Raw genomic sequence first — 25,020 nt, forward strand, 5'->3', positions numbered from 1 at the left:
TACTTCGTTATTTCCTTTATTATATTTTGTCTGCCCTGTTGTTTTTCTTGTTGATCAATACATATATTCTCGATTGCAAGTATATGTGAATTGCAGGAGTCTCGCCCTGTGCATCACTTGGTCTTTAAACAGCCCACTTAGCTGCGGTAGACTAAGCCCAATCCCCTCAAACTATAATCAGGGAGTCCAGGATCCTCGTCTAAACTTGGGCCTGGGTACTGTTCGAAAAAGTGACTCCCACATTTTGGCGACTCCATTGGGGATTAGGAAAAGGAGAGGGAAGAAACAAACCCTCCACAGAGCATGGGTCCAAGAGCAAGGAACAACAAAGGTACCAATGCACCCGTTGCATTTCTCTTCCCTACTCTTTTAACTTTCATTTTACTATTGTGTTTTGTTGAATATGGCTTAGAGTAGTTGTATTGTTTGTCCGCTCGCATTTACTCTATTCTGCACTTAGTTTAAGTTAGAGTAAAGTCAATTGAGCCGTAATTTATTAATTTGGGATCTAAATAGCTCTTGTGTTTTTAATATAAATTCGAGCTTTCAAAATGCATGCATAAGTGATAAATTGCTACCATAGGAACAGAAAACATCATGTAGTATAATTTTAATACGGAAAAAATTTAATAAATCTGCATGCATATGTCCCGCTCAAAAGGCCTACTTGATGAAAAAGGAAAAAAAACAAGCACAGAAAGAGATATAAGCTAAAACAGTTAACTGTGTAATGGAAAATTATTGTGTACATCCGGAGTACCATAAATACGAACTTCCTCATTTCACATGAATAGTGGGTCTCACTAATTAAATTCATAGTGGGACTCATCATTTATGTGAGAGAATAGAGTACACATTTATGGTACTTCAGGAGTACCTAATAATTTTTCTTGTGTAATACATTGACTGGCTTAAGAAAACCTACTGAATTTGCATTTCCAATGTATTAAAAGTTAGATTAGGTAAATCAAACACATGTGTGATTTATGTGTAAAAATCAAACAAAACCAACTCCGATATCATACCCAAATAAAAGATCAAAGAAATTTTTTGGAAAAGGAGACTGAAAAAGAAATAAAAAAAATTGTCCTAAAAAAATGAAAATATTTGTTTGAATTTGAACTCGAATTTGACTTGTTAATTTGGTAAGATTGAGTTTTATAGAAGATAATCAATCATATTCACTAAGTCTTCTATTTAAGTTCTGAATTCGAATTTAATCAAATGGAGAAAGACAATTAAAATATGGATTGACTTTGATTCCATACTTGAATAATTGCTTAATTTACCCTCTGATGCTTGTTTTCCTTTTGGGTTTTGCAATTCTTTTCATTCTTGTACATAACAACCTTGAATGATTTACTTTCTATTTTGCATATTTTCCCTCTTATATAATATTACTTACACATGTAACAACCTACACTTTTATATACATTTATATACAACACATGATTTAATTGGAAGTTTTATAAACAATAATATGTGATTTCATCGGAAGTTTAATGGCCTGTTTGATAAGAGGATTTAAATACAGATTTTTGTTTTGCAAATCATAAAATGGTGGGTCCCACATTTGAATTTATTGTTTGGTTGATGTTTTTTAAATACGATTTTCAGAAAATTGTATCATATTTTCCTTGTTTAGAACTGGATCTTGAAAATGACTGAGAGAATGTTTTTAAGATACTCGATTTTTTTAATGATGTAGTTGTAAATAAAATGAAAACAATGGACTCCACAATTCTTTCCAAACTCTTCTATTTCTTAAATTGCGGAGCTTATCTTTATCACAAAAAAAAAAAAAAAAAATCTCATGCTCTGAATTTAAAATTTATCATTATTCAAATATATATAAAAGTAATCTACAGATTTTACATGTTACTTTTTGTAATTTTTTTTAAAATAATCTCAAAAATAAAAATAGTCTTTCAAACATCATTTTTTGTTTTTATTATTTTGAAATTTTTTCTTAAAAATGGGAGCCATACACATGTATAATACTAGACTCATCACATGCACATTACGCGTGCAATTAGGCTCAAGGTAAAACCAAAATTCGATCTATATAGGCTCAACATTACAAAGGAATCAAATACATACTTGAATAGAAATTGAGACCAGGCTTGTAGTCAACAATTTCTGTTTCTCTTGCCAAGCTCTCTGTCAACAACAAATGCCTTTAAGTACACACCTCAATAAAAAGTCTTTTCTCCATATAAATTAGATATAATGTACCTTTAAATATTGAAATTCAGCGGATTTCAAAGGTTTCTGCATTTGATTCTTTCATGAAGTTGGTGAGTTTGTTAAATTAGAATGAATCTATGAAGTAGGAAGGTGGGAGACATGATATGCTTGATAGTGGCTAAAGGGAGTTGAGATGGTAGTGGGTAGATGCAATTTTATCGTGTTCAAATGAGAGCAATTTTATACCGTAAGAAGTTGAAACAAAATTGGACATTTGAATTATTAATTGGAATAAGAATTGTGATAAGCAAAAAAATTTGGGATTTGAACAAAAGAAAGATGATATTCATTAGTGTGGATAGATGGGAATTTGTGATAACTGTGTAGAAGTTGGATAACCAAAATTTTGGAATGTTTTAAAGAATTAAAAAAAAAAACATAAAAAATTTCAGGATATGAATGAGTAGTTTTTACGCGAGGTAGCTTTTTTGTTTGGAAGAAGTAATTTCATATATTTTTTTGATAAAGATAATTGAAGTATTTTAATTCAAATACATAATAAATATAGATAAGAATCAAACATGTGAATACAAATGAGTGGAGAGAAAAACTGTGTTTTTTTTTTTAAGATCGAGATGCTACGTCCACAACATTTTCTCAACAAATCATAGGTGGTTAGTTGTTATTGATTCTAATTTGAACTTATCACTGAAATTAATTTTCTACCCTACTAATAACAACCCGAAACAACCTGTCACATAAAATTTGTTGTGAAAATGTTGTGAACATAGCGCTTCTCTTCTCTCTTTTTTTCCCTTGTGTACGTACATAAGTAAAGATTTTTTTTTTTTGGGATAAAACATAATTGAAGTATTTGAATTCAAATCGATAACAAATACATATAGGAATCAGATATTTGAATATTTTTTTTCTTTTGTTTGTGAGATAATATTACTCTTTTAACATTTTTTGCTTTTTTGTAGGAAATAAAATTAAACGAAATGATATGTTATTTCAAAATTTGTATGAGGATATTTTGGTACATCAAAAATTGAAAACTAAATAGGAGAATCCTTTTATTAGTAGTACTAGACTCATCACACGCGCTTTGCAATAATACTCTTTTTTATTTATTTGTTTTGTTTTGTTTAATATTATAATGTTTAAAAGTGATATATATATATATACACACACACACACACACATATAACAAGTTTTTTTTAAAGAAATAAGTAAGATAACATGAAATAATATTTAAAAATGAGATAGAGATAGTATCTTAAGTTTTAGGCTGAACAGAGAAATGAAAGGGAAAAGCCTAAAACTTAGGAACATATATTACTTTCTTAACCGTTTGTGTTTTTAAATTTAAAAGTATTTAACTAAAAGATATGAATATTTCAGAGAGATCAAGAATTTGTGTGAGGGTATTTTAGTATGCAAAATGTTGAAAACCAAACGGAAAATCCTGTTATTAATATTATAGATAGATAGATAAAAATTATTACGAGTATTTGAAAACTAGTTTCAATTTCAGTTTTTTGAAAATTGTTTTCATACTGTTTTGAAAATAAAAACAAAAATCCTCCTGCCATATAGACCCTAACATGCTTGGATAGTAAGTATTCATTTGGGAACAACTTATTTAGCTGAAGTTGAAAACTTTTTGCTGAAAGTGTAAAAAATAAAAGTTAAATAGTATAGTAGGACTCATAAATAGTATCAAAAAGTACAGTGGGACCCATAAATAGTAAGAAAAATAAGCTAAAATCATCAATAAGCGACAACTTTAACCACTTTCCAAATATTGAAATTCAATGAAACTATTACTAGTAGAATTGAGGGTGCGATTAATGCTTCTTTTTTTCTTCTTTCTTTTCTTTTAATTATCTGATAAGTATTGCGTGTCAAATGAATTGAAATGCATGAATCTTTAGTAGTTGGTAGTCAATGCTTGGAAACTCAAAATTTTCCAAATCTACCAACCTGAAGATAAATAGAATTTGTTGAATGTCGGCCACCGATGACCCTGATTTGCTAAGAGTATTACAGTTTTTTTTTTTTTTTTTTTTGCAATTCATAAATTGTGGGTTCTACGTTAAAATCTATTGTTGAGCTATATTTTCTAAATTCAGTTTTCAAAAAATTGTATCATATTTTCTATATTCAAAATAGGATTTTGAAAACAACTGAGTGGATATTTTTAAGATATAGAAAATGTTTTTAATGGCATAGTTGTAGATAAGTTGAAAACAATGGACTCCCTCTTCTATCTCTTAAATTAAGGAGTTTATCTTTATGTTATGATCCTAGTATGTCCCACATGGATTAAGTATAAACTTAACCATGTGTTTATAATATTTTGAGCATTTTTTTTATTGCAAGCTGGTTTTCAAGGGTGAATTCTACATATGAATTTGTAACAATTTATCATAAAAAGAATTCTCACACTTAAAATTTCAAACTTATCATTATCAAAAAAAGAAAGATACATGAACTTTATTCCCTTATCATTATTCACACACACAAAAAAGTAATCTATTTACTTTTTTGTAATTTTAAAAAAATAATCTCAAAAATAAAAATAGTCTCCCAAACATTATTTTTTGTTTTTATTATTTTGAAATTTTTTTCTTAAAAATGAGAGCCACACACATATATAATATAAAAATTATTATTTGAAAACTAGTTTCAATTTCAGTTTTTTGAAAATTGTTTCCATACTATTTTGAATACAAAAACAAAAATCCTCCAACATGCTTGGATAGTAAATATTGAAATTCAGTGAAACTATTTCTAAGTAGAATTGATGGTACAATTAATGTTTTTTTCTTCTTCTTCCTTTTCTTTTAATTATTTGACAAGTATTGCGTGTCAGATAAACTGAAATGACTTGATATCATCATTCGAACTTGGAACTACAAATGCATGAATCTTAGTAGTTGGTAGTCTGCTTGGAAACTCAAATTTTCCTAAATCTACCAACTTTAAGATCAATAGAACCCGTTGAACGTCGGCCACTGATGACCCTGACCTTGACCCTGACCTCGACTTGGACGTCTCCCAAACATTATTTTTTGTTTTTATTATTTTGAAATTTTTTTCTTAAAAATGAGAGCCACACACATATATAATATAAAAATTATTATTTGAAAATTAGTTTCAATTTCAGTTTTTTGAAAATTTTTTCCATACTATTTTGAATACAAAATCAAAAATCCTCCAACATGCTTGGATAGTAAATATTGAAATTCAGTGAAACTATTTCTAAGTAGAATTGATGATACAATTAATGTTTTTTTCTTCTTCTTCCTTGTCTTTTAATTATTTGACAAGTATTGCGTGTCAGATAAACTGAAATGACTTGATATCATCATTGGAACTTGGAACCACAAATGCATGAATCTTAGTAGTTGGTAGTCTGCTTGGAAACTCAAATTTTCCTAAATCTACCAACTTTAAGATCAATAGAACCCGTTGAATGTCGGCCACTGATGACCTTGACCTTGACCTTGACCTTGACCTCGACTTGGACTACGTCTTCGCGTTTCTCTTTTTAATTTTAAGCTGTGTTATGGATTGCGTTGAACGCGTTTTTTTTTTCTTCCTCCTGCTGCACGTCTCATCTCAAGGGACAAATTACTGTGCATATACTATGCAGTTACTGTGCACGCAAAGTGTAGTCACTGTTCACGTACTGTGCAGTCACTGTTCACGTACTTTTTAAGAATTTTTTAATTTAAAAGTAGGTCCCACGGTACTATTTACACATTTAAAAATTATTTTTCTACAGTGTTTTCAGCTTTCAGTTTTCAGTTTTCAGTTTTCAGTTTTCAGCTGTATCCAAACGGACCCTTGAAGTACACCTATTCAAATATATATTTTCAATTTTTAAATAACATTACACACATTTTCACATATTTTTTCACCCATACGTATTTTCATTCATATTTTCAAATACATATTTTCAGTTTTTAAGTGCATGTACCAAACAACTCCTTAGTCATTTAGAGTCGTTGCATGCCCATAGACACAGTGCTTTGGCTTGCTCTTCTGCACTGTGCATAATTCTGATCAGATGCAATTCTACTGAGATAATTGTCAACAGTTTTTTCAACCCAAATGCTAACTTCTTCGGGATTTAAGTTCCTCTTTATTTATTTTCCTTTCATTTCACAATCTTAAATGTGATCAGCTTTCTTCTTCTACACATAATCATCAAAGCATCTGAGATCCTGGAAATCAGCGGCGAAGCTAGGTTTTAGAGTTAAGGAAGGCGTCTCTACTTCTAACTGTGGTGGCTTCAGCCTTTGGCTTTGCTCTTGCTTGGTCATTGATTTGTTTTTTTTTTTTTTTTGGTGTCTTTAATGCATTCAGAGTAAGGACAAAATTATTTTATTTAAAATTTAATAAAAGACCAGGAAGTTTATTTTATGTAAAATTGGTTGATTGGGTTTAATGTCTTTTAAATTTGATACTTGTAATTTTTGTTGTTGAGATAAATCTTTTGGGCTTAAATATTTTGTTTTATATTTTAGATCTATAATTTTTTATGGCATTTAAAAAGAGGAAAATTCTAGAATTACAAACTTTTTATTTATTCATAAATTACTAATGTAGTGAGTTGTTATTGGTAAGTTAAAAATTGATGTAAGTGATGGGCTTAGATGCAAGCTAGTAAGAATTTACTAACTTAATAGTTTGTAAAAAAGTGTATTAATGTAGAATTATTCTTAAAAGAATCAATGATATTGTTAAGGGGGGAAAATGTAATTTTATATAACAAAATTGCTAAAATTAGTATCTATATTTATAATAGTATTTTTTATTAAAAAAATTAGGAGGGGGGGGGGGGGGTGCCCCCAAAGTCCAAAAATACCTCTGGCCATGCCAAAATCAAAGGAAATTTTTTAATATTCCAAAAGCAATAACTCCCTGAAAGACTCCATCGCAAATTTTTACCAATAAGAAGACAGAGTGTTTCAAGAGATTAAGAGAACTGTAAGTTTATATAATTTAGCTTGGACAAAATTACAAATTTTTACCAATTAGAGGACAGAGTGTTTCAAGAGATTAAGAGAACTGTAAGTTTATATAATTCAGCTTGGACAAAACCCCAAATAAAATAGAGGGCCATAAATATTGTGAATTTCTTAGTGGTGTGTTTGGATGTTAGGATTTGGATTTGGGTGATTGAAATCCAAATACCTTGTTTGGATACTTTAAAAAGGGTTAAAGATTTGGATTTGACAAATTCACGAAGAATTTTAAACCTTAAAACCCTTGAATTTGAAATAATTTCTAAACCCATTCAATTTTAGAAATTTATAAGATATGTTTCAACATTTATTGATTTGGAATTAAAGTGTTTCAATTCACAATTTTAAAATTCAAATCCAAATTCAAGTAACCAAACACAACATAGAAGTATATTGCTTATCATCTCCTAAATTCAAAGGATAGGTATTAGAATACAATTTTGTAAAGTTTAGTTTTAGTTCAAATGTAAAAATCCATTATGTTAAAAGATCTCCAGTCTAATGCGTTAGAGCTCTTGTCCAATTGATGCAGTGTGGAAGTTACAAGAAACAAAACATGTTTGCTTTAAGAAGATAACCTCGAATTCATGATGGGTTTCCTTGAATTCACAACGTGATAAAGTTTGGAATTTACTAGAAAACGAGAGACAAAGTCTGTATTTTTTGTTAGTTTTGAAAAAATAAATTGTCTAAGAATGATAGAATCTACAATGCATTTAAGTAATAAAAGAAAATCTAGGGCCGCCATAAAAACCCTAAGTTGCACTAATTACGTAATTACGTAAGTAGGTGATAAAATAAGAAAAATTACTATAAAAAAAAATACAAAATTGAGATTATTGCAAAATCAAATCCGAATATTTCTAAGTGATGTCTCAAAACAGACAGAATCTTATTCTGGCTTCTAAAATAAAAATGACTAAAAACAGCAAAAATGTATAATTCAAGAACTAAACAAACGAATTTGCCTAAAAAGTGATTTCAGTCATGGCCAAAGGTGACAAATTTTGCTCCCAACATCGTTTTCCGCACCAATTTTCATGCAATTTCATCTCTATCACCAATGATTTCTACTACTTCTTAAGGAAAGTTTGTATTTTCTATTTTATATCACCAATTATCCAAAAAGAAAAAGAAAAAAAAAAGAGTTGTTGTCCAAAAACAAAAACTAACTCAAAATGTGTCGTTGTCGGGCAAAAAAACGAGAATAATATTATATATAACACTTTTTTTTTTCCACGAATATTATTATATTAAACACTTTTTCTTCTACCAGAAGATGCTGCACTGGTGCGTTGCTTACCATTTACGGTGCTTTTATATATATGATATGATTCTTGGCCAAAATGGTACAATGACACTGTCTACCGAAACATATATATATATATATATATATATATATATATATATATATATATATATATATCAATTTACTATTGTTTTGGAAACATTTAGGAATCTACCACTTTTTGGGTATTTGAATTTTCCATACTCGAGTACCCAAAAGTGGTAGATCCTTAAATATTTTTGCAATAGTGGTAGATTAATATATTTTTTGATAAACAGTGGTATTTGGTCATTTTGGCCCATGTTCCTCTCCTTTCTTTTCTTTTCTTTTTAATTTTTGAGCATGGTCTCCTATTGGTCAATGTCATCCACATGAATTTTTTTATTTGCGTAAATAAGCAGAACCTTGTGGTGTTAGAAAAAGTGTTTTTTTTTTTTGTAAATAGAAAAAAGTGTTTAATGTTCATTAAAAAGAAGTGTTTAATAAATAAAATTTATCCTGTCTTTATCTTTAAGACAAATTACAATTAAACCCACTTGTGCTTTGGCTGAAATTTAAATTGCCTATTTGTGGTTTGAAATTTAATACTTTATCTACCTAAGGTTAGCTCAGTTAAAGTTCTATGACCCACCACTGTTAAAAACAGGGTTGAATATATAATTTTACTTCACTTTTATGTCTCTCTCTTCAAAAAACACAAAAAATAAAAATAAAAATACAAGATCAAATAAGATAAAAAATAATTTAGTGGAACACTTGCATCATGGGATTTCAAACCACAAGTAGGCAACTAAAATTTTAGTCAAACTTAAGGTGAGTAAAATGTCAAATTTCAAATCACAAATAGACAACTTAAATTTTACCACACGTAAATAAGTTGTAATTATTTGCCCTTATCTTTATTATTGGTTAGTTCCTAAAGCTGAAAAAATAGTAAATTACTGATCCTTTTTCATGCATTAGCAACTTTATCTTTTCTTTTTCTCAAAAAGAAAATAAAGAAGAAGCAACTTAATCTCTTCTTAATTCTAATAATATCAGTGTCAATAATCTTTTGACCGCATTATCAGCGTGTCATGTTCCCTTTGCATGCATTTACACACAAAATTCAACAAAAAGAAAAATTATAACTACTATAACTAATTGGTCCTATGGGTTGTGAGAACTCAGAAACCAAAATCATAATTGCAACATTGATTGCTCAAGTTGTGCTTCTTCTCATATTTATCTTCATTTTAATTGTTTGTATCATCGGCCATGGCATTGATTATGGGAAGAAGGTCCCATAAACTTCTTTACGCAATTTTTACTCTTTTACTACACTTGAAACCAGCCCTTGGATTCATTTCAAAGGTTGGAGACGATAACGTGTGGTGCATAGAGAGGGAGAGACAAGCACTCCTTGAGTTCAAAGAAAGCCTTATTGATAACACAAATATGCTCTCTTCATGGGGGAGTGAAGATGCAAAGAAAAATTGTTGCAGCTGGGAAGGAGTTCAGTGCAACAACCAAACAGGCCATGTACTTGAGCTTCATCTTGATTTTTATGGGTTACGAGGTAAGATAAGTCCTTCACTGATTAAGTTGCATCATTTGACTTATTTAGGTCTCAGTGGCAATGATTTTAATAGCAGTCAGATCCCAAAGTTTATCGGTTCACTCAGTAAATTAAAGTGCCTTGATCTAAATGGCGCCAATCTAAGGGGGCCAATTCCATTTCAACTTGGTAACCTTTCCCACTTGCAATATCTCGACCTTAGTTGGAATAACTTGAAACTCGTCCAAAATCTTGAATGGCTTTCTCATCTTGTTTCAATAGAGCACCTTGATCTAAGTAATTTGAATCTTGGTGTAGCCAATGATTGGCTGAAAGTTGTTAGTGGTCTCCCTAACCTATCAGAGTTGTGGCTATATAATTGTTCTCTTCCTCTTGCCACTACCTCTCCTCTTTTGCATATTAATTCCTCTAAATCTCTTACTTATCTTGACCTCGCTAACAACCCTTGCATCAACTCCTCCGTATTCTCTTGGTTGTTGAATTCTAGTACCAACCTTGCTTATGTTGATCTCTCATCTAATCAATTACAAGGTTCAATTCCAAATGTTTTCGGCAACATGAATTCTCTTCAGCGACTCTTTCTTCATGATAATCAATTTGAAGGTGGCATTCCAAACTCCCTTGGTGATATATGTACTTTACGTGGATTGTATTTGTCGTCCAACAATCTCAATGGACAAGTTCTTGAATTCTTCCACAACTTGCAAGGATGTGCAAAAGATTCATTAGAGATCTTACATTTAGGCGGGAATCAAATTAAGGGGCCAATGCCTAAATTTGCAAAATTTCCATCATTAAGAGAGTTAGATCTTTCAAACAATAAATTTAATGGGTCTGTGGCCGAAAATATTGAAACTCTATATAAGTTAGAGTTTTTGGATCTTCGTTCAAATATGTTGGAAGGTGTTATCTCTGAATCCCTACTTTCAAATTTCCCTAATTTGTATTATTTACAATTATCTTCTAATTCTTTCACTTCAAATTTCAGCTTTGATTGGATTCCCCCTTTCCAATTGAATGACTTATATTTGAGATCTTGCAAGTTGAGTCCTCATTTTCCAAATTGGATAAAAACTCAAAAAAACCTTATCTTCCTAGATCTCTCCAATACTAGAATTTCAGAAACCATCCCTACTTGGTTCTGGAACATGCCTTTTGAGTTACATTATTTGAATTTGTCTCAAAACGAGATCAAGGGTAGGTTGCCAAATAGATCCAATATATTTTCAGACCTTGCCATACTAGATTTCAGTTCAAACAGATTCGAAGGCCCACTACCAGCAATTTCTTCTAATTTGACCTCATTAAATCTCTCCAAAAATAAGTTTTCGGGGTTAAATTCATTTATATGCTCAATTACTGGGGGTATGATGCACCTTGACCTCTCAAGCAACAATCTATCTGAAGAGATCCCTGATTGTTTCTTGCATTGGCAAGAACTTGAAATTTTGAATTTGGCTCACAATAATTTGTTTGGGAAAATTCCACGCTCTATAGGTTCTTTAAGGCGGCTTATAGCATTGGACTTGAGTGACAATAGCTTGTCTGGGGCGTTGCCTTGCTCCCTCCAGAATTTCACTATGTTACGATTTATGAACTTGAGAGAGAATAAATTTTCTGGGAGGATACCAGCTTGGATAGGGGAAACAATGTCCTCATTGATCATTCTTAGCCTTAGATCCAATAAATTCCATGGAAGCATAGGGTTACAGATTTGTTTGCTAATCCATATTAGATATTTAGATTTGTCTCAAAATAATATTTCTGGAACCATTCCACACTGCCTCAATAATTTTACTGCAATGGCTCACAAAATTTCAGATGTTATGGCTGACAAGTACTCAACTTGGAATGGCTCTGAATATAGTTTTTATACTGATTATGGAAAATATAGTGACAATAGTCTCAATATAATTGTTGGTTGGAAAGGAAATTTGTATGAGTATGGAAAGAATTTTGGGGAAATGAGGAGCATTGATCTTGCAAGCAACGAATTGACTGGAAATATTCCAGAAGAGATATCCAGCCTTATAGAATTGAAAGCGTTGAATTTATCAGGAAACATGTTGACTGGAAAAATCCCACAAAACATTGGTAAGTTGGAACAATTGGAATCTTTGGATTTGTCGAGAAATCAGTTTTCTGGTTCATTACCTATTAGCATGGTTGGTCTACATTATTTGGGCTATCTTGACTTGTCCAATAATAAATTATCGGGAAGAATTCCAACAGGCACTCAACTCCAGTCCTTCGACCCTAGCAAATTCATGGGTAATGCTGGACTTTGTGGAGCTCCCCTTGTAGAAAAGTGCCCAGAAGATGTAACATTCAACGCTGGAGGCAGTAAAAAACATAAAGAAGATCGAGATGGTGGAAGTGAAAACAGTCAAGGAGATCGAGATGAATTCTGGAAGTGTCTTTATGTTGGTACAGGGTTTGGATTCGCTGCTGGTTTTTGGGGAGTCTGTCTCTCTTTAATATTGAACCGTTCTTGGAGACATGCATATTTCCTAATGTTGATCAACCTGAAGGATTGGTTGTACGTGACAATAGTGGTGCATACTAAAATATTGCTAAAGATGTTTCACAACTAGGGCTATCACAACTTCACTAAAGGTTTGCAAAAAAATCCGAACTCGTTATATGCTTCTATCTATTTCTTATGTTGGATTGATTTTAATTTTGCAAACTAATGACTGTTGTCTAACCTTGTAGGAGATCTCCGGCCTTTGATATTACTTGCTATTCATTCGCTTATGACCTCATGCTGTGGTGCAAGCTTTAGAGAATTTCGAATTCCAATGTCAATTTGTGTGTGTAATATATATATATATATATATATGTAAAATTTTGTGTGTACTAGGCAAGAGCTGGAATTGCCATCAATGGAATTTTGTTTTATATTCGATTAATGATCTGGTTTCATTTGAATAGGTTAATTGGCGTTCAAGTTCGACATAGGTTGAACGGTAATTCTACGGATTTCAAATCTTTTATGAACTTATTTTCCCATGTTAAAGTTGAATCTGGATCTAAAATGTGCCACCTCTTTTAAAAAAGCCAATAACCTAACTCTAATAGCAAAATTAATTGTAGCTATGCCAACCAAACATTAATACCTTAAAAAAAATATTATCGTTCTGCCTGAGGAGATGGGAAAGGAAAAAAGAAAACGAGGCTGGCTAGTGATTCTAGTTTTATATTTCCACTTTATATATATAAACATTTCTTTTATCTACTTTTGTTATGTGGATCTTGGAGGAAGATTTTCCAATAAGAAAATAATATTTCAAACATATATAATAATGAGTGTGTCTCGTGACTATTATCGTAAGTACACGGTATTTTAATACTTTGCATGCAAAACACAATGTGATAACATACAAAATTCAATCAATTTATTTCAAAATGAATGGATAACCACATTAATTACTTCAAAATTTCACCTGAATTTTATTACATTGTGTTGGGCATAGATGACTTAAAGTTCAATTATGAAATCGAAACAAGTTACTGGCTTACAGCCTTTAGTTACGAGTAGTAATATTTTCTTGCCATTTTTTTTCTAAATATAAATAAATAAATAAAAATTCTCATCGACGAAGTTTCCCAGACATTGGGGATATATGCAGTTTAATTGCATTGGGTTTGTCGATGAACTATCTAAATGGATAGGTTCTTGAGTCGTTCTTTCACAACTTGAAGGGATGCCTAAAAAATTCATTAAAGGCCTTATATTTAGATAGCAATCAAATTGCGGGGTCAATGTCTAATTTTGCAATATTTCCACTATTAATTTGGTTAGGTCTTTCTAACAATGAATTAAATGGGAATCTAGCCGAAAGTAGCTAAAGCCTACATAAGCTAGAGTTTTAGATTGTCCGCTCCAATATGTTGGAAGGCAAGCCCATCCATCAAATTTCCCCCAATTGTCGTATTTAGACTTATCTCATAATCCTTTAACTTGAAATGTCAGCTTTAATCGGGTTCTCCCTTTACAATTGTACTATCTATATGTGAGATCTTGCAAGTTGGGTCCTGATTTCCCAAACTGGATAAAAAATCAGAAACCTTCACTTTCTCGATATCTCCAGTACTAGAATTTCAAATACTCCCACTTCGTTTTGGGACATGCCTATTGAGTTATGCTATTTAAATTTGACTGATACTCAAATCAAGGGAAGGTTGCCAAATATATCCACTAAATTTTCAAACCTTGACACGCTAGATTTAAGTTCAAACAAACTTGAAGGCCCATTACCACTGTTTCCTCCAAATTTGACCTCAATAAATCTCTCCAAAAATATGTTTCCGAGCTTAAATTCCTTTGTATGCTCAATTTCTAGTGGTATTTTAAGGCACCTTGACCTCTCAAGCAACCAACTATCTGAAGAGATCCTTGATTGTGTTATGCATTGGCAAGGACTAGAAATTCTGAATTTGGCTCATAATAATTTGTCTGGGGAAAGTCCACACTCTATGGGTTCTTTAACACGACTTCTAGCATTAGACTTAAGCAATAATAGCTTGTCAAGAGAATTACCTTGGTCCTTGCAAAATTGCACCATGTTAAGATTTTTGTACTTGGGAAAGAATAAATTATCTAGGAAGATACCAACTTGGATAGAGGAAAAAATGTCCTCATTGATCATTCTCAGCCTCAAATCCAATAAATTTCATGGAAGCATACAATTCAAATTTGTTTGCTAGTCCATATTAAATATGGGCAAAGTTTAGCTACAAAATTGATTGTAGCCTAAGGTTACAACTTTACTAAATATTTTTTTATTGAAGATGAATTTTGACAAATCCACTGTTGAAATCAAAGAAGTCAATACCGTACCGGAGGCTATACCAGTTTGGCTAGCGGTACGATATATTTCGGATACTGGTCAATACCGGTGTATCGTTTTGGAGATATTACAATTTTTATATAAAATCGTAAGTTTATATCTCATTCAATATAAATGCCTAATTTATTCAATTCACCAATAATAATAATAATAAATGTAGTTAGATAATTAAAACAAAAAGAAAAATAAATTTCAAAATAAAGCCTAGTTGAAGTGTTGAACACGTGATTGTGACATTTAAAAGAGAGTTTGAATAATTTTTTTTTGAAAGTAGAGTTTTCAGTCCCTTAAAAAGTGTGCCACATGCCAATTAGTAATAAAAAACTAATCAACTGGTGGGTAGGGCGGATAAAACAAGAGAATGGAAGATATAGAGAAATAAAAAACTAATCAACTAGTGGGTAGGGGCGGATAAAACAAGAGAAAGGAAGATAAAGAGAAAGCTAAAAAGAGAAAGAGAAGAAGTAGAAGATGAAGCTAAAAGAAGAAGAGGACGAAGCAGCAGTAGTTGCAACATGAGGCCGAGAAGAAAAAGTAGAGAACTCTGATATCGGCATTGTGTCAGTGACCGGATCTGTTGTGGCAAGCGACGACAAGGTTTTTTTTCCTATTCTTTTCTTTACTGGCCGGTTCAGATTTACCGGCCGAAATCCAGATTTTTCTCTGGTACAATCAAAATGGCTCCGGTATGGCCGGTATTTAAATTGGTACGGACTGTCAATATTTCTATACCGGCCAAGGTAACAGTACGAAAAATACCGGCCGTATCGACCAATACGGTATGGTATCGTCTTCCTTGGTTGAAATACATTTTTTTTTTATATCTTCCATGCTTGCAAAATTTAAAAAAAAAAAAAATGAAAATCAATAGCTAGATTTTCAAAATATATAGTAATTTTGATTTTATTGAGTAAGGTTGTAGCCTTATGTTACAACCAATTTTGTAATTAAATTTTTTCCATTAAATATTTAGACTTGTCTCAAAATAATATTTCTGGAACCATTCCCCTATGCCTCAATATTTTGGCAACCATGGCACACAAAGTTTTTGATTTTATGGATGCTTATTTGGAGTTTTTTTTTTTCCCCTTATACTCCGACCGCCTCTAACTTGAAATCTTAGGTTTGTCCATACCTTAGAAAAAATTATTATATTGTACCCTACTTGACTAGTTTAGTACTGTCTTAAAGTAATTATAATCTACTTGCAGTGCAACTAAAAATAATTGGAGATCTTCATTCATAGTTGCTTGGAACCTAATAATGGAGTGTGAAAAGTCTTTCACCTCCTTTTATATTCTTTTTAGCCTAATATAGTCTACTGCCTTTTGCTTTTGTAGTCTAAAGCCAATTATCAATCTTTAACATCTTAAAGTAGTTTCTCAAAAAAGAAAAAAACATCTTAAAGTAATTATTATACTTTGTCTGAGTTCAAATCTTCTATCTCACTCTTCCTGCTCTACTATATACACCACAAATAAAAACATGTCACTTTCCATCTACTTTATTAAATACTAAATTTATGTCTTCTATTATTTCAATTTCCTAAAATAAATAAATAAATAACCCATCATATTTAAGTAATTGAAATAATAGAAGGCATAAATTTAGCATTTAATAAAGTAGATGGATATGTGGCATGTTTTTATTTGTAAAGTATATAGTGGAGCAGGAAAAGTGGGATAGAAGATTTGGATTCACTTTGTCTGGGTGTGAGCTCTGAACAATGGTAGAACCACAATTATTTACATAATTTTTGTCACAATTTGCATATGACGATTGTAAATGGTGGAAGTACAAACCCACGTAGACCTTTCGCCACTCACAACTCACTGTAGGCATGCTGTTGCAAAATTTCTTCACCACTCACAAATGATGTCCATGTATGCAAAATCATTACCAGTTGGCAATTGCTGTGGTGTCTTGTCAAGACACTAAAGACCAAATGAAAATAGAGATAACTGTATCTAATAGCAGAGCAAGAAATTTTTTCCAAGGGGCCAAATTAAATTCCCGACCTATCATAAGCTGACACATTATACTACCAAGTCTACAAAATACAACCAATTACAAAGCGCCACGTATTGCTGCTAGGTTTTGCCATCACTATTCAGATTCCAATAGAAATTTGCCAAGTGTCATTGAAATAAAGGCATAAAACTGCATCAGCATGCGTAAGCGATGACACAAGCAGCCCTGAACGTGTAAGCGATGACACAAGCAATCTAGCACGTGTAAGCGATGACATAAGCGGACCAATCAGGCTGTGACAAGTGTCACCAATCAGACTCCGCCACGTGTCGTTCACCCACCCCTAAACTCCAATAAATAGAAGCCTTCCTAAGACATTTAGGAGGACAGAGAGAGAAGGAAGAAGATATCTTGAGTTCAGAAATCCAGAAGCTTTGCCGAAATCAAACCCCAAAGCCTCCAAGAATTTCAAGAACTTCAACCTCGAATACAGACAACATTCGAAGCAAAATCATCCAAACTACTCGTCCAGGTCTCAAAGGTCACTAGAATCAAGCTCAAAAGCCTCCAGAAACCTCAACAAACCATAAATCAACGAAGCTCTACGGAATCAAGCCTCTAAAGCACCGAAGAATTTCCATCACAAACCTTCAAACACGAAGAACACGAAGAACAAAGAATTTCTAACAAGCTCATAGCCAGAGATTCATTGTAATTCCGTTTCAAAGAGCTTCGATCCATTCCTTAGCCAAATTGAAGGATATCTTGTGTTCAAATCAAAATCACATTACCACAATTCCAATCAATAAATCTTTCAAGGAGATCGAATCAGATGATCACTCTTTTGTAATTACAGAGAATTGTACCACATATTCATTAATACAAATTCGCATTTGTGAAACTATTTTTACTTGTTTGATTTATTTCGAACTAAGAATTTAGTCGTCTACAAATTCTGGCACACCCGGTGGGACATCTCTGCCTCTCATCTCTTTCTCCTTCAAAAGAAAAGAAATTCGATCTGCTACTAGCTTCGATGGCTTCTAACAAGAATGCTCAAAAATCGGTGATGGATACTTCCGTTGCGGATGATTATGTCGGCCTAATCACTCGTAGTTGATCCAAAGCTCTTGATCAACCGCAACCCCAATCAACCAAAGAAAGCAAGCTTCATAATATCATCTTTCTAGACTTTCTTGCAAAAAGGAAAGCTACCGCTAAGGATTCATCTGTCTCGAAGGATTTTGAGATCAATGATGAATCATCCTCAACAAAGACCTTTTCTATCAACTCTTCACCCATGATGAGAAGCCTAAGGAACAAAATGCCTTTGACTCATCCTGTCTCATCGTTTTCTCCATCATATCTAGAGGTCATGCTAGTAATGATGACCAACACCTCTACTATGGAAGAAAAGATGGCTGAAATGGAACAAAGGGTCACCCTTCTCACAAAAGCACTTGAAGATAAGGATGTCCAAATTGCAACCTTGATGAACAAACTGGAAGTCCAAGATTCGGGATAATCAAATCTAGACCTTGAGCACCCTCCTGGCTTTACCTTGAAGGGAGAAAACGCTAGGGGTGATAAGGGAAAAGGAGGTGAAGGCACTTCTCAACAAGGACATTCCACCTCAATGGCCTCGATATCTGTCCAACAACTGTAGGACATGATAACGAACACCATACGAGCACAATATGGAGGTTCTTCTACACATTCTCTCATATATTCAAAACCTTATACGAAGCGCATTGACAATATGAGAATGCCAAATAGGTATCAACCCCCCAAGTTCTTGCAATTCAATGGTAAGGGAAACCCTAAGCAACACGTTGCTCACTTTGTAGAAACCTGCGAGAACGCAGGGACTCAAGGAGGCCTCTTTGTAAAGCAGTTTGTTCGTTCACTGAAAGGGAATGCCTTTGATTGGTATACAGACTTGGAACCTGAGTCAATTGATAGTTGGGATCAGTTGGAAAGGGAGTTCCTTAACCGGTTTTACAGCACGCACCGCACGGTAAGCATGATAGAGCTTACCAATACTAAGTAGTGGAAAGACGAACTCGTTGTTGACTACATCAATCGGTGGCGTTCTTTGAGTTTAGATTGTAAGGATAGACTGTCTGAAATATCTGCTGTAGAAATGTGCATCCAAGGCATGCATTGGGGACTTCTGTACATCCTACAAGGGGTAAAGCCCCGAACATTTGAAGAATTGGCAACTCGTGCGCATGACATGGAATTGAGTATCTCTTGCCATGAAAATATGAAACCTCCCGTACCTGAAGAAAAGAAAGAAAGGCGAGAAATAAGGAAAAATGATAGGAATACGAAAAGTAATGTCAAACACTCCATGAATGTCAACCCTGCCCCAGTCAAAATTTCAACGGGAAATGTAAAGGCTCACGAGAAGAGGCCTGAGGGAGGCCAACGACGTGAGACGCGTCGCTCATCACTCAAGGAATGGGAACAAAAGGTGTATCCTTTCCTTGACACTGATATACCCGAAATGCTAGAACAACTGCTCAACTTGAAATTAATTGAATTGCCAGAATGCAAACGACCGGAAGAAGTAGGAAAGGTTGATGACTCGAACTATTGTAAGTATCATTGCATCATAAGTCATCCGATCCAAAAATGCTTTGTTCTTAAAGAACTCATCATGAAGCTAGCCAAGGAAAGGAAAATCGACTTAGATGTTAATGATGTTGCTCAGTCAAACCTTGTAACATTTGCTTACGGGTCACCTAGTTGCAAGTCTTCAACTACTAAGCAGAGGGCGAATACCATGTTCATCCGATTTGGTTCTTTGGAACCTGTTCAAGTTCAGCTTTCACAAAAAGCATCTGATTATAACTCAAATGATGATAAAAAGTCAACAATGGATGAGGAAGAGGGTTGGACGTTGGTTACTCGTAAGAGATGGAAGAAGAGACGAGTATTCCCTCTTCATTTGATCACCCAAGAGTCTAGAAGAGCACAAAACCAAATTCAGCCGCAGTCAAGAAGAAAGAATGATAAAAGGAGAGAAAGACTAAGAACGGAAATGTGTGATGATTCGGCACAAACCCAAAAATTTCGAAGTCTTGTCACATTGGAAGAATTTTTTCCCATAAAATTCTTTCAAAACAAGTCAGCGGAGGCTGTTCACACGGTCTCTCGTTGTGAAGTTGATGAAAAACAAAAAGGTGTTGACCATGGTAGTTCAAATGAGACTTTGTCGTCTTTAGAACAACTCAAATCTCAGGTTGATAAAGTTGAACCCTCGCAATCCTCCACCTCACCGAAAGAAGGGATCATCCAAGCTCTTGAAGAGCCAAAGATTTACACTCCTTGTACCAATACACTTCAACAAACACAGGAATGTTTCGCGTGCTCTCCAGACTTGACTTTCACTGACGAGGATCTATTGTTAGGCCCTAAGCCTCACAATCGTCCACTTTATGTCTCTGGTTATGCTCGTGAACAAAAGATTGATTGCATTCTCATTGATGGAGGTTCAACTATTAATATACTACCAAAAATGACAATGAGACGACTTGGTCTTGCTATGGAGGAATTATCACACAGTCGCTTGGTCATACAAGGTTTTAACCAAGGAGGACAACGCGCCATCGGCATGATACACTTGGAGTTAATTATTGGAGAATTGACAAGCAATGTTTTGTTCCATGTCATTGATGCCAAAACAACCTACAACATGTTGTTAGGACATCCATGGATCCATGGGAACAGAATAGTGCCGTCAACTTTGCACCAATGTTTCAAGTATCCTCAAGGTGGAATAAAGAAAGTCGATGCCGACTTGAAGCCTTTTTCTGAAACTGAAGCTCACTTTGTTGACGCAAAGTTTTATGTAGAAGATGATATCCCTAATGAAGTTCTCCCAGTTGAAGTCCCGTCCATGAAAAGCAAGCAGGGTGAAAAGAAGCATGTTAAATTCATCACTAGAAAGGATATTCCTTCCCCAAAGGAAGATCCACGATATGGGAATAACCAGTCTAGTGAGTCTACTAGCAATTCAGAGAGAGCGGATGAAAGTTCTACGCCTTCCAATAACCCTCCATTCCTCCGTTATGTACCATGGTCACGCCGCAAGAATGGACAATCACCATTCACGGAATGCCTTCAATCTACAATGGACATGCGAAGACCTCCTACAAAGCTCACGATGAAGGATGTAGCCATATTGAAAGAAAATCATGTAATGCCTTTAACTTCATCCACAAATCCTTTGCCCTCAAAGCCACTAAATGGATTCGTGAGGTCTTCGCAAAGTCTGACAGAGCATGGTATTCTACCAAGTAAACGGATGAAAGAATGGTTTGACCCAAAGGCATATAGGCTATTAGCCAAAGCAGGCTATGATTTCTCAAAACAGAGTGGCCTAGGGAAACTAATTCCAAAAGCCACCGGAGAAAAGATGCACGGCCTTAGTAAAACTCAAGGGAAAATGCGACTTGAAGGGCATGAAATTCCTATCTCAAAGACCGGAATAGGTTATACTCCAGAACCACCGGCTCAAATATGGATCAATAAAAGAAGCAATGCTTCAAGTTCCCAATACATAACAGTAGAGGTTGATGAAAGTTCGAATCAAAGAAAAGATCACTCTTCATCACGCATCTCAGTATTCGATCGCATTAAGGCTTCATCATCACGAATTACAGTGTTTGACAGGTTGAATACGGCTTGTTTAACACAAAGTCGGGACACTTTTGCGTGTGGATCAGTCTTTAATCAATTGGGGGCAACAAAAAGGCCCATTGATACTTGCTCTCAAAGCTCAATAAACTTTGAGGACCAAAAGGAGGAGAAAGCTAATGATGAGATACGTAGTAGTATTCCTTCACGCATGAAGCGTAACTTTATCTTGGATATCAGCATTGAAGGAGCTCTCAAAGTCAAAAGGCGAACGATTGTACACACAAGTCAGTCACTCGTCCACAATGAGCAAATTGAAGAAGTATCATCCTCGTTTCATATTACAGTAGAAGAAGATATACTGTCAGATGATGAAGCCGTAAAGAATGAGGTCGATGAAGCTCCCCTAGCCTTGGAAGATGGAGTACAGGCTACAGTTGATGAACTTAAAGAGATCAATTTAGGAACTACTGAAGAACCTCGACCAACTTTCATCAATGCCTTTCTCACTCCTGCAGAATAAGAAGGATACCTCTAGCTCCTGGTAGAATATAAAGATGTGTTTGCTTGGACTTACAAAGAAATGCCTGGGCTCAATCCAAGTATTGCTTTACACCATTTGGCAGTAAAGAAGGGCGTGTACCCAGTAAAACAAGCTCAAAGACGCTTTCGGCCGGAGCTTATCCCTCAAATAGAAACTGAGGTCAATAAGCTAATTGAGGCAGGCTTCATCCGTGAAGTACAATATTCGGAGTGGATCGCTAATATCGTCCCTGTCAAAAAGAAGAATGGACAAATCCGGGTGTGCGTTGACTTCCGTGATCTGAACAATGCATGTCCCAAGGATGATTTTCCGTTGCCTATCACTTATATCATGGTTGACGCCACTACTGGTCATGAAGCCTTATCTTTCATGGATGGCTCTTCTGGTTACAACCAAATTTGAATGAATCCTAAGGATGAAGAGTTCACAGCTTTTCGTACCTCTAAAGGTATTCACTGTTACAAAGTAATGCCTTTTGGATTAAAGAACGCTGGTGCTACTTATCAACGAGCCATGCAAAAGATCTTTGATAATGTACTTCATAAGTATGTGGAGTGTTATGTCGATGATTTGGTGGTTAAAACAAAAAGAAGGGAAGACCATCTGGTAGATTTGCGATCCGTGTTCAACCGCTTAAGAAAGTATCAACTTAAAATGAACCCTCGCAAATGCGCTTTCGGCGTAACATCCGGGAAATTTCTTGGTTTCATTGTGAGGCACCGCGGTATTGAAATTGACCAGTCCAAAATTGAAGCTATCCAGAAAATGCCAGAGCCCAAGAACCTGCGAGAACTTAGAGACTTGCAAGGAAAACTAGCTTACATACAACGATTTATTTCAAACTTGGCAGGTCGATGTCAGCCTTTCAATAGATTAATGAAGAAGGATGCACACTTTAAATGGGATGAGGCTTGTAGCAATACTTTTGCGCACATCAAAAGATACTTGCTTAATCCTCCAGTTTTAGGTGCTCCTATCCCTAGAAAGCCTTTGGTGTTGTACATTGCGGCACAAGAAAGGTCTCTAGGTGCTCTTATGGCACAAGAAAATAAAGAAGGGAAAGAAAGAGCCCTTTATTATTTAAGCCGGACTCTCAATGGAGCTGAATTAAATTATTCTCCTATTGAAAAGATGTGCCTCACTTTTTTCTTTGCCATAGACAAATTGGAGCATTACATGCAAGCACATACGGTCCGTTTGATAGCAAAGGTGGACTCGATTAAATATGTCCTCTCCAGGCCAATGGTTTCAGGTCGCATAGCTCGATGGGCAGTCTTGCTGCAACAATACGACCTTGCATATGTTCCGCAAAAAGCTATCAAAGGACAAGTATTGGCAGATTTCTTAGCTGATCACCCAGTTCCATCTGATTGGGAGTTCTCTGATGATTTCCCAGATGAAGATGTGTTTTACATTGAAGTAATGCCACCATGGATGATGTTTTTCAATGGGGTTGCACGTCAAGAAGGAGTGGGGGCAGGTGTAGTGTTTGTTTCTCCACAACGACAAATACTTCTATATTCGTTCTCATTAAGCGAACTTTGCTCTAGCAATGTAGTCGAATATCAAGCATTGATCATTGGTCTACAAATGGCCATTGAAATCGGCATATCGCAACTCGAGATCTTTGGGGATTCCAAATTAATTATCAACCAAATTTTGGAGCAGTATGATGTCAAGAAAGAGGACCTTGACCCTTATTGCAAATATGCGAAGAAGTTGCTCGCAAATTTTAAGGCAATTACATTGGAGCATATACCGAGGAAGGAGAATAGACAGGCTGATGCTTTAGCTAATTTGGCTACCACCTTAGCATTATCCCAAGAAGAGACAGCCAAAGTTGTTGTTTCCCAAAGGTGGGTGGTGCCTTTCGTGGTTGAAGAAGAAAAAGAAGAAAAGCAAGCCAATGTCATTTCTGTATGCCTTGTCGTAAAGGAAGATTGGCGACAAACAATCATTGAGTACCTTCAACATGGAAGACTCCCGGATGATGTATGCCACAAGACCGAAGTTCGGCGAAGGGCTGCTCGATTCATTTACTATAAAGAAACTCTCTTCTGCCGTTCATTTGATGGTTTGTTTCTCCTTTGCTTAGGAGAGGAAGAGGCTAAACAAGCCTTAGAAGAAGCTCATTCTGGAATATGCGGTGCACACCAATCAGGTCCTAAGTTACACTACATGATTAAGCGAATGGGTTACTATTGGCCTACGATGGTGCAAGATTCCATGGAGTATGTTAAGAAGTGCGAAGCTTGTCAATATCATGCAAACTTCATCCATCAGCCACCAGAACCTTTACACCCAACTGTAGCTTCTTGGCCTTTTGATGCATGGGGGCTTGATGCAATAAGACCATTACCAAAATCATCTGGTGGCCATTTGTACATCTTGGCTGCAACTGATTACTTCTCAAAATGGGCAGAAGCTGTGCCTCTTAGGGAAGTAAAGAAAGAGACAGTGGTCAATTTTATCCGAACTCACTTGATCTATCGGTATGGTGTCCCTCGATATATCATAACCGATAATGGCAAACCGTTTCAGAATAGGTTGATGACAGAGTTGTGCTAGAAATTTGCATTCAATCAGTACAATTCTTCTATGTACAATGCCCCAGTGAATGGATTAGCCGAAGCCTTTAACAAAACTCTTGGCAGTTTGTTAAAGAAAGTGGTATCCAAAACTAAGCGAGACTGGCATGAAAAAATTGGAGAAGCATTATGGGCATATCGAACAACATTTTGAACGCCTACTCAAGCGACCCCGTATTCTCTCGTTTATGGAGTAGAAGCTATCCTTCCTTTAGAACGCCAGATCCCATCACTATGAATCACCATTCAAGAAGGGTTAACTAAAGAGGAAAATGCCAAGCTTAGGTTACAAGAGTTGGAGGCACTGGATGAGAAAAGGCTCGAGGCCCAACAACGCCTTGAGTGCTA

The 25,020-nt window shown here is 34.7% G+C and overlaps 2 protein-coding genes across 2 annotated transcripts; both read left to right on the top strand.

Moving 5' to 3' along the window:
• The first annotated feature begins 9,715 nt into the window (after positions 1-9,715).
• Positions 9,716-12,905, top strand: LOC142631674 (receptor-like protein EIX2). The gene is made up of 2 exons (XM_075805907.1): positions 9,716-12,688; positions 12,788-12,905. The coding sequence occupies exon 1, from the start codon at positions 9,772-9,774 to the stop codon at positions 12,664-12,666; it is 2,895 nt and encodes a 964-aa protein (XP_075662022.1). The 5' UTR covers positions 9,716-9,771; the 3' UTR covers positions 12,667-12,688; positions 12,788-12,905.
• Positions 12,906-23,326: 10,421 nt separating this feature from the next.
• Positions 23,327-24,652, top strand: LOC142630347 (uncharacterized). Its single transcript, XM_075804340.1, has 2 exons — positions 23,327-24,076; positions 24,368-24,652. The coding sequence occupies exons 1-2, from the start codon at positions 23,327-23,329 to the stop codon at positions 24,650-24,652; spliced, it is 1,035 nt and encodes a 344-aa protein (XP_075660455.1).
• The last annotated feature ends 368 nt before the right edge of the window (positions 24,653-25,020 follow it).

This window comes from Castanea sativa, chromosome 1, assembly GCF_040712315.1.
Source record: "Castanea sativa cultivar Marrone di Chiusa Pesio chromosome 1, ASM4071231v1".
NCBI lineage: Eukaryota > Viridiplantae > Streptophyta > Magnoliopsida > Fagales > Fagaceae > Castanea > Castanea sativa.

Bases quoted from the DNA above. Each gene is read 5' to 3' on its own strand.
- LOC142630347 (XM_075804340.1), top strand. From the start codon at position 23,327: ATGGTTTCAGGTCGCATAGCTCGATGGGCAGTCTTGCTGCAACAATAC. The intron at 24,077-24,367 runs GTATGCCACAAG...TTCATCCATCAG, and splicing joins ATGGAAGACTCCCGGATGAT to CCACCAGAACCTTTACACCC.
- LOC142631674 (XM_075805907.1), top strand. From the start codon at position 9,772: ATGGCATTGATTATGGGAAGAAGGTCCCATAAACTTCTTTACGCAATT.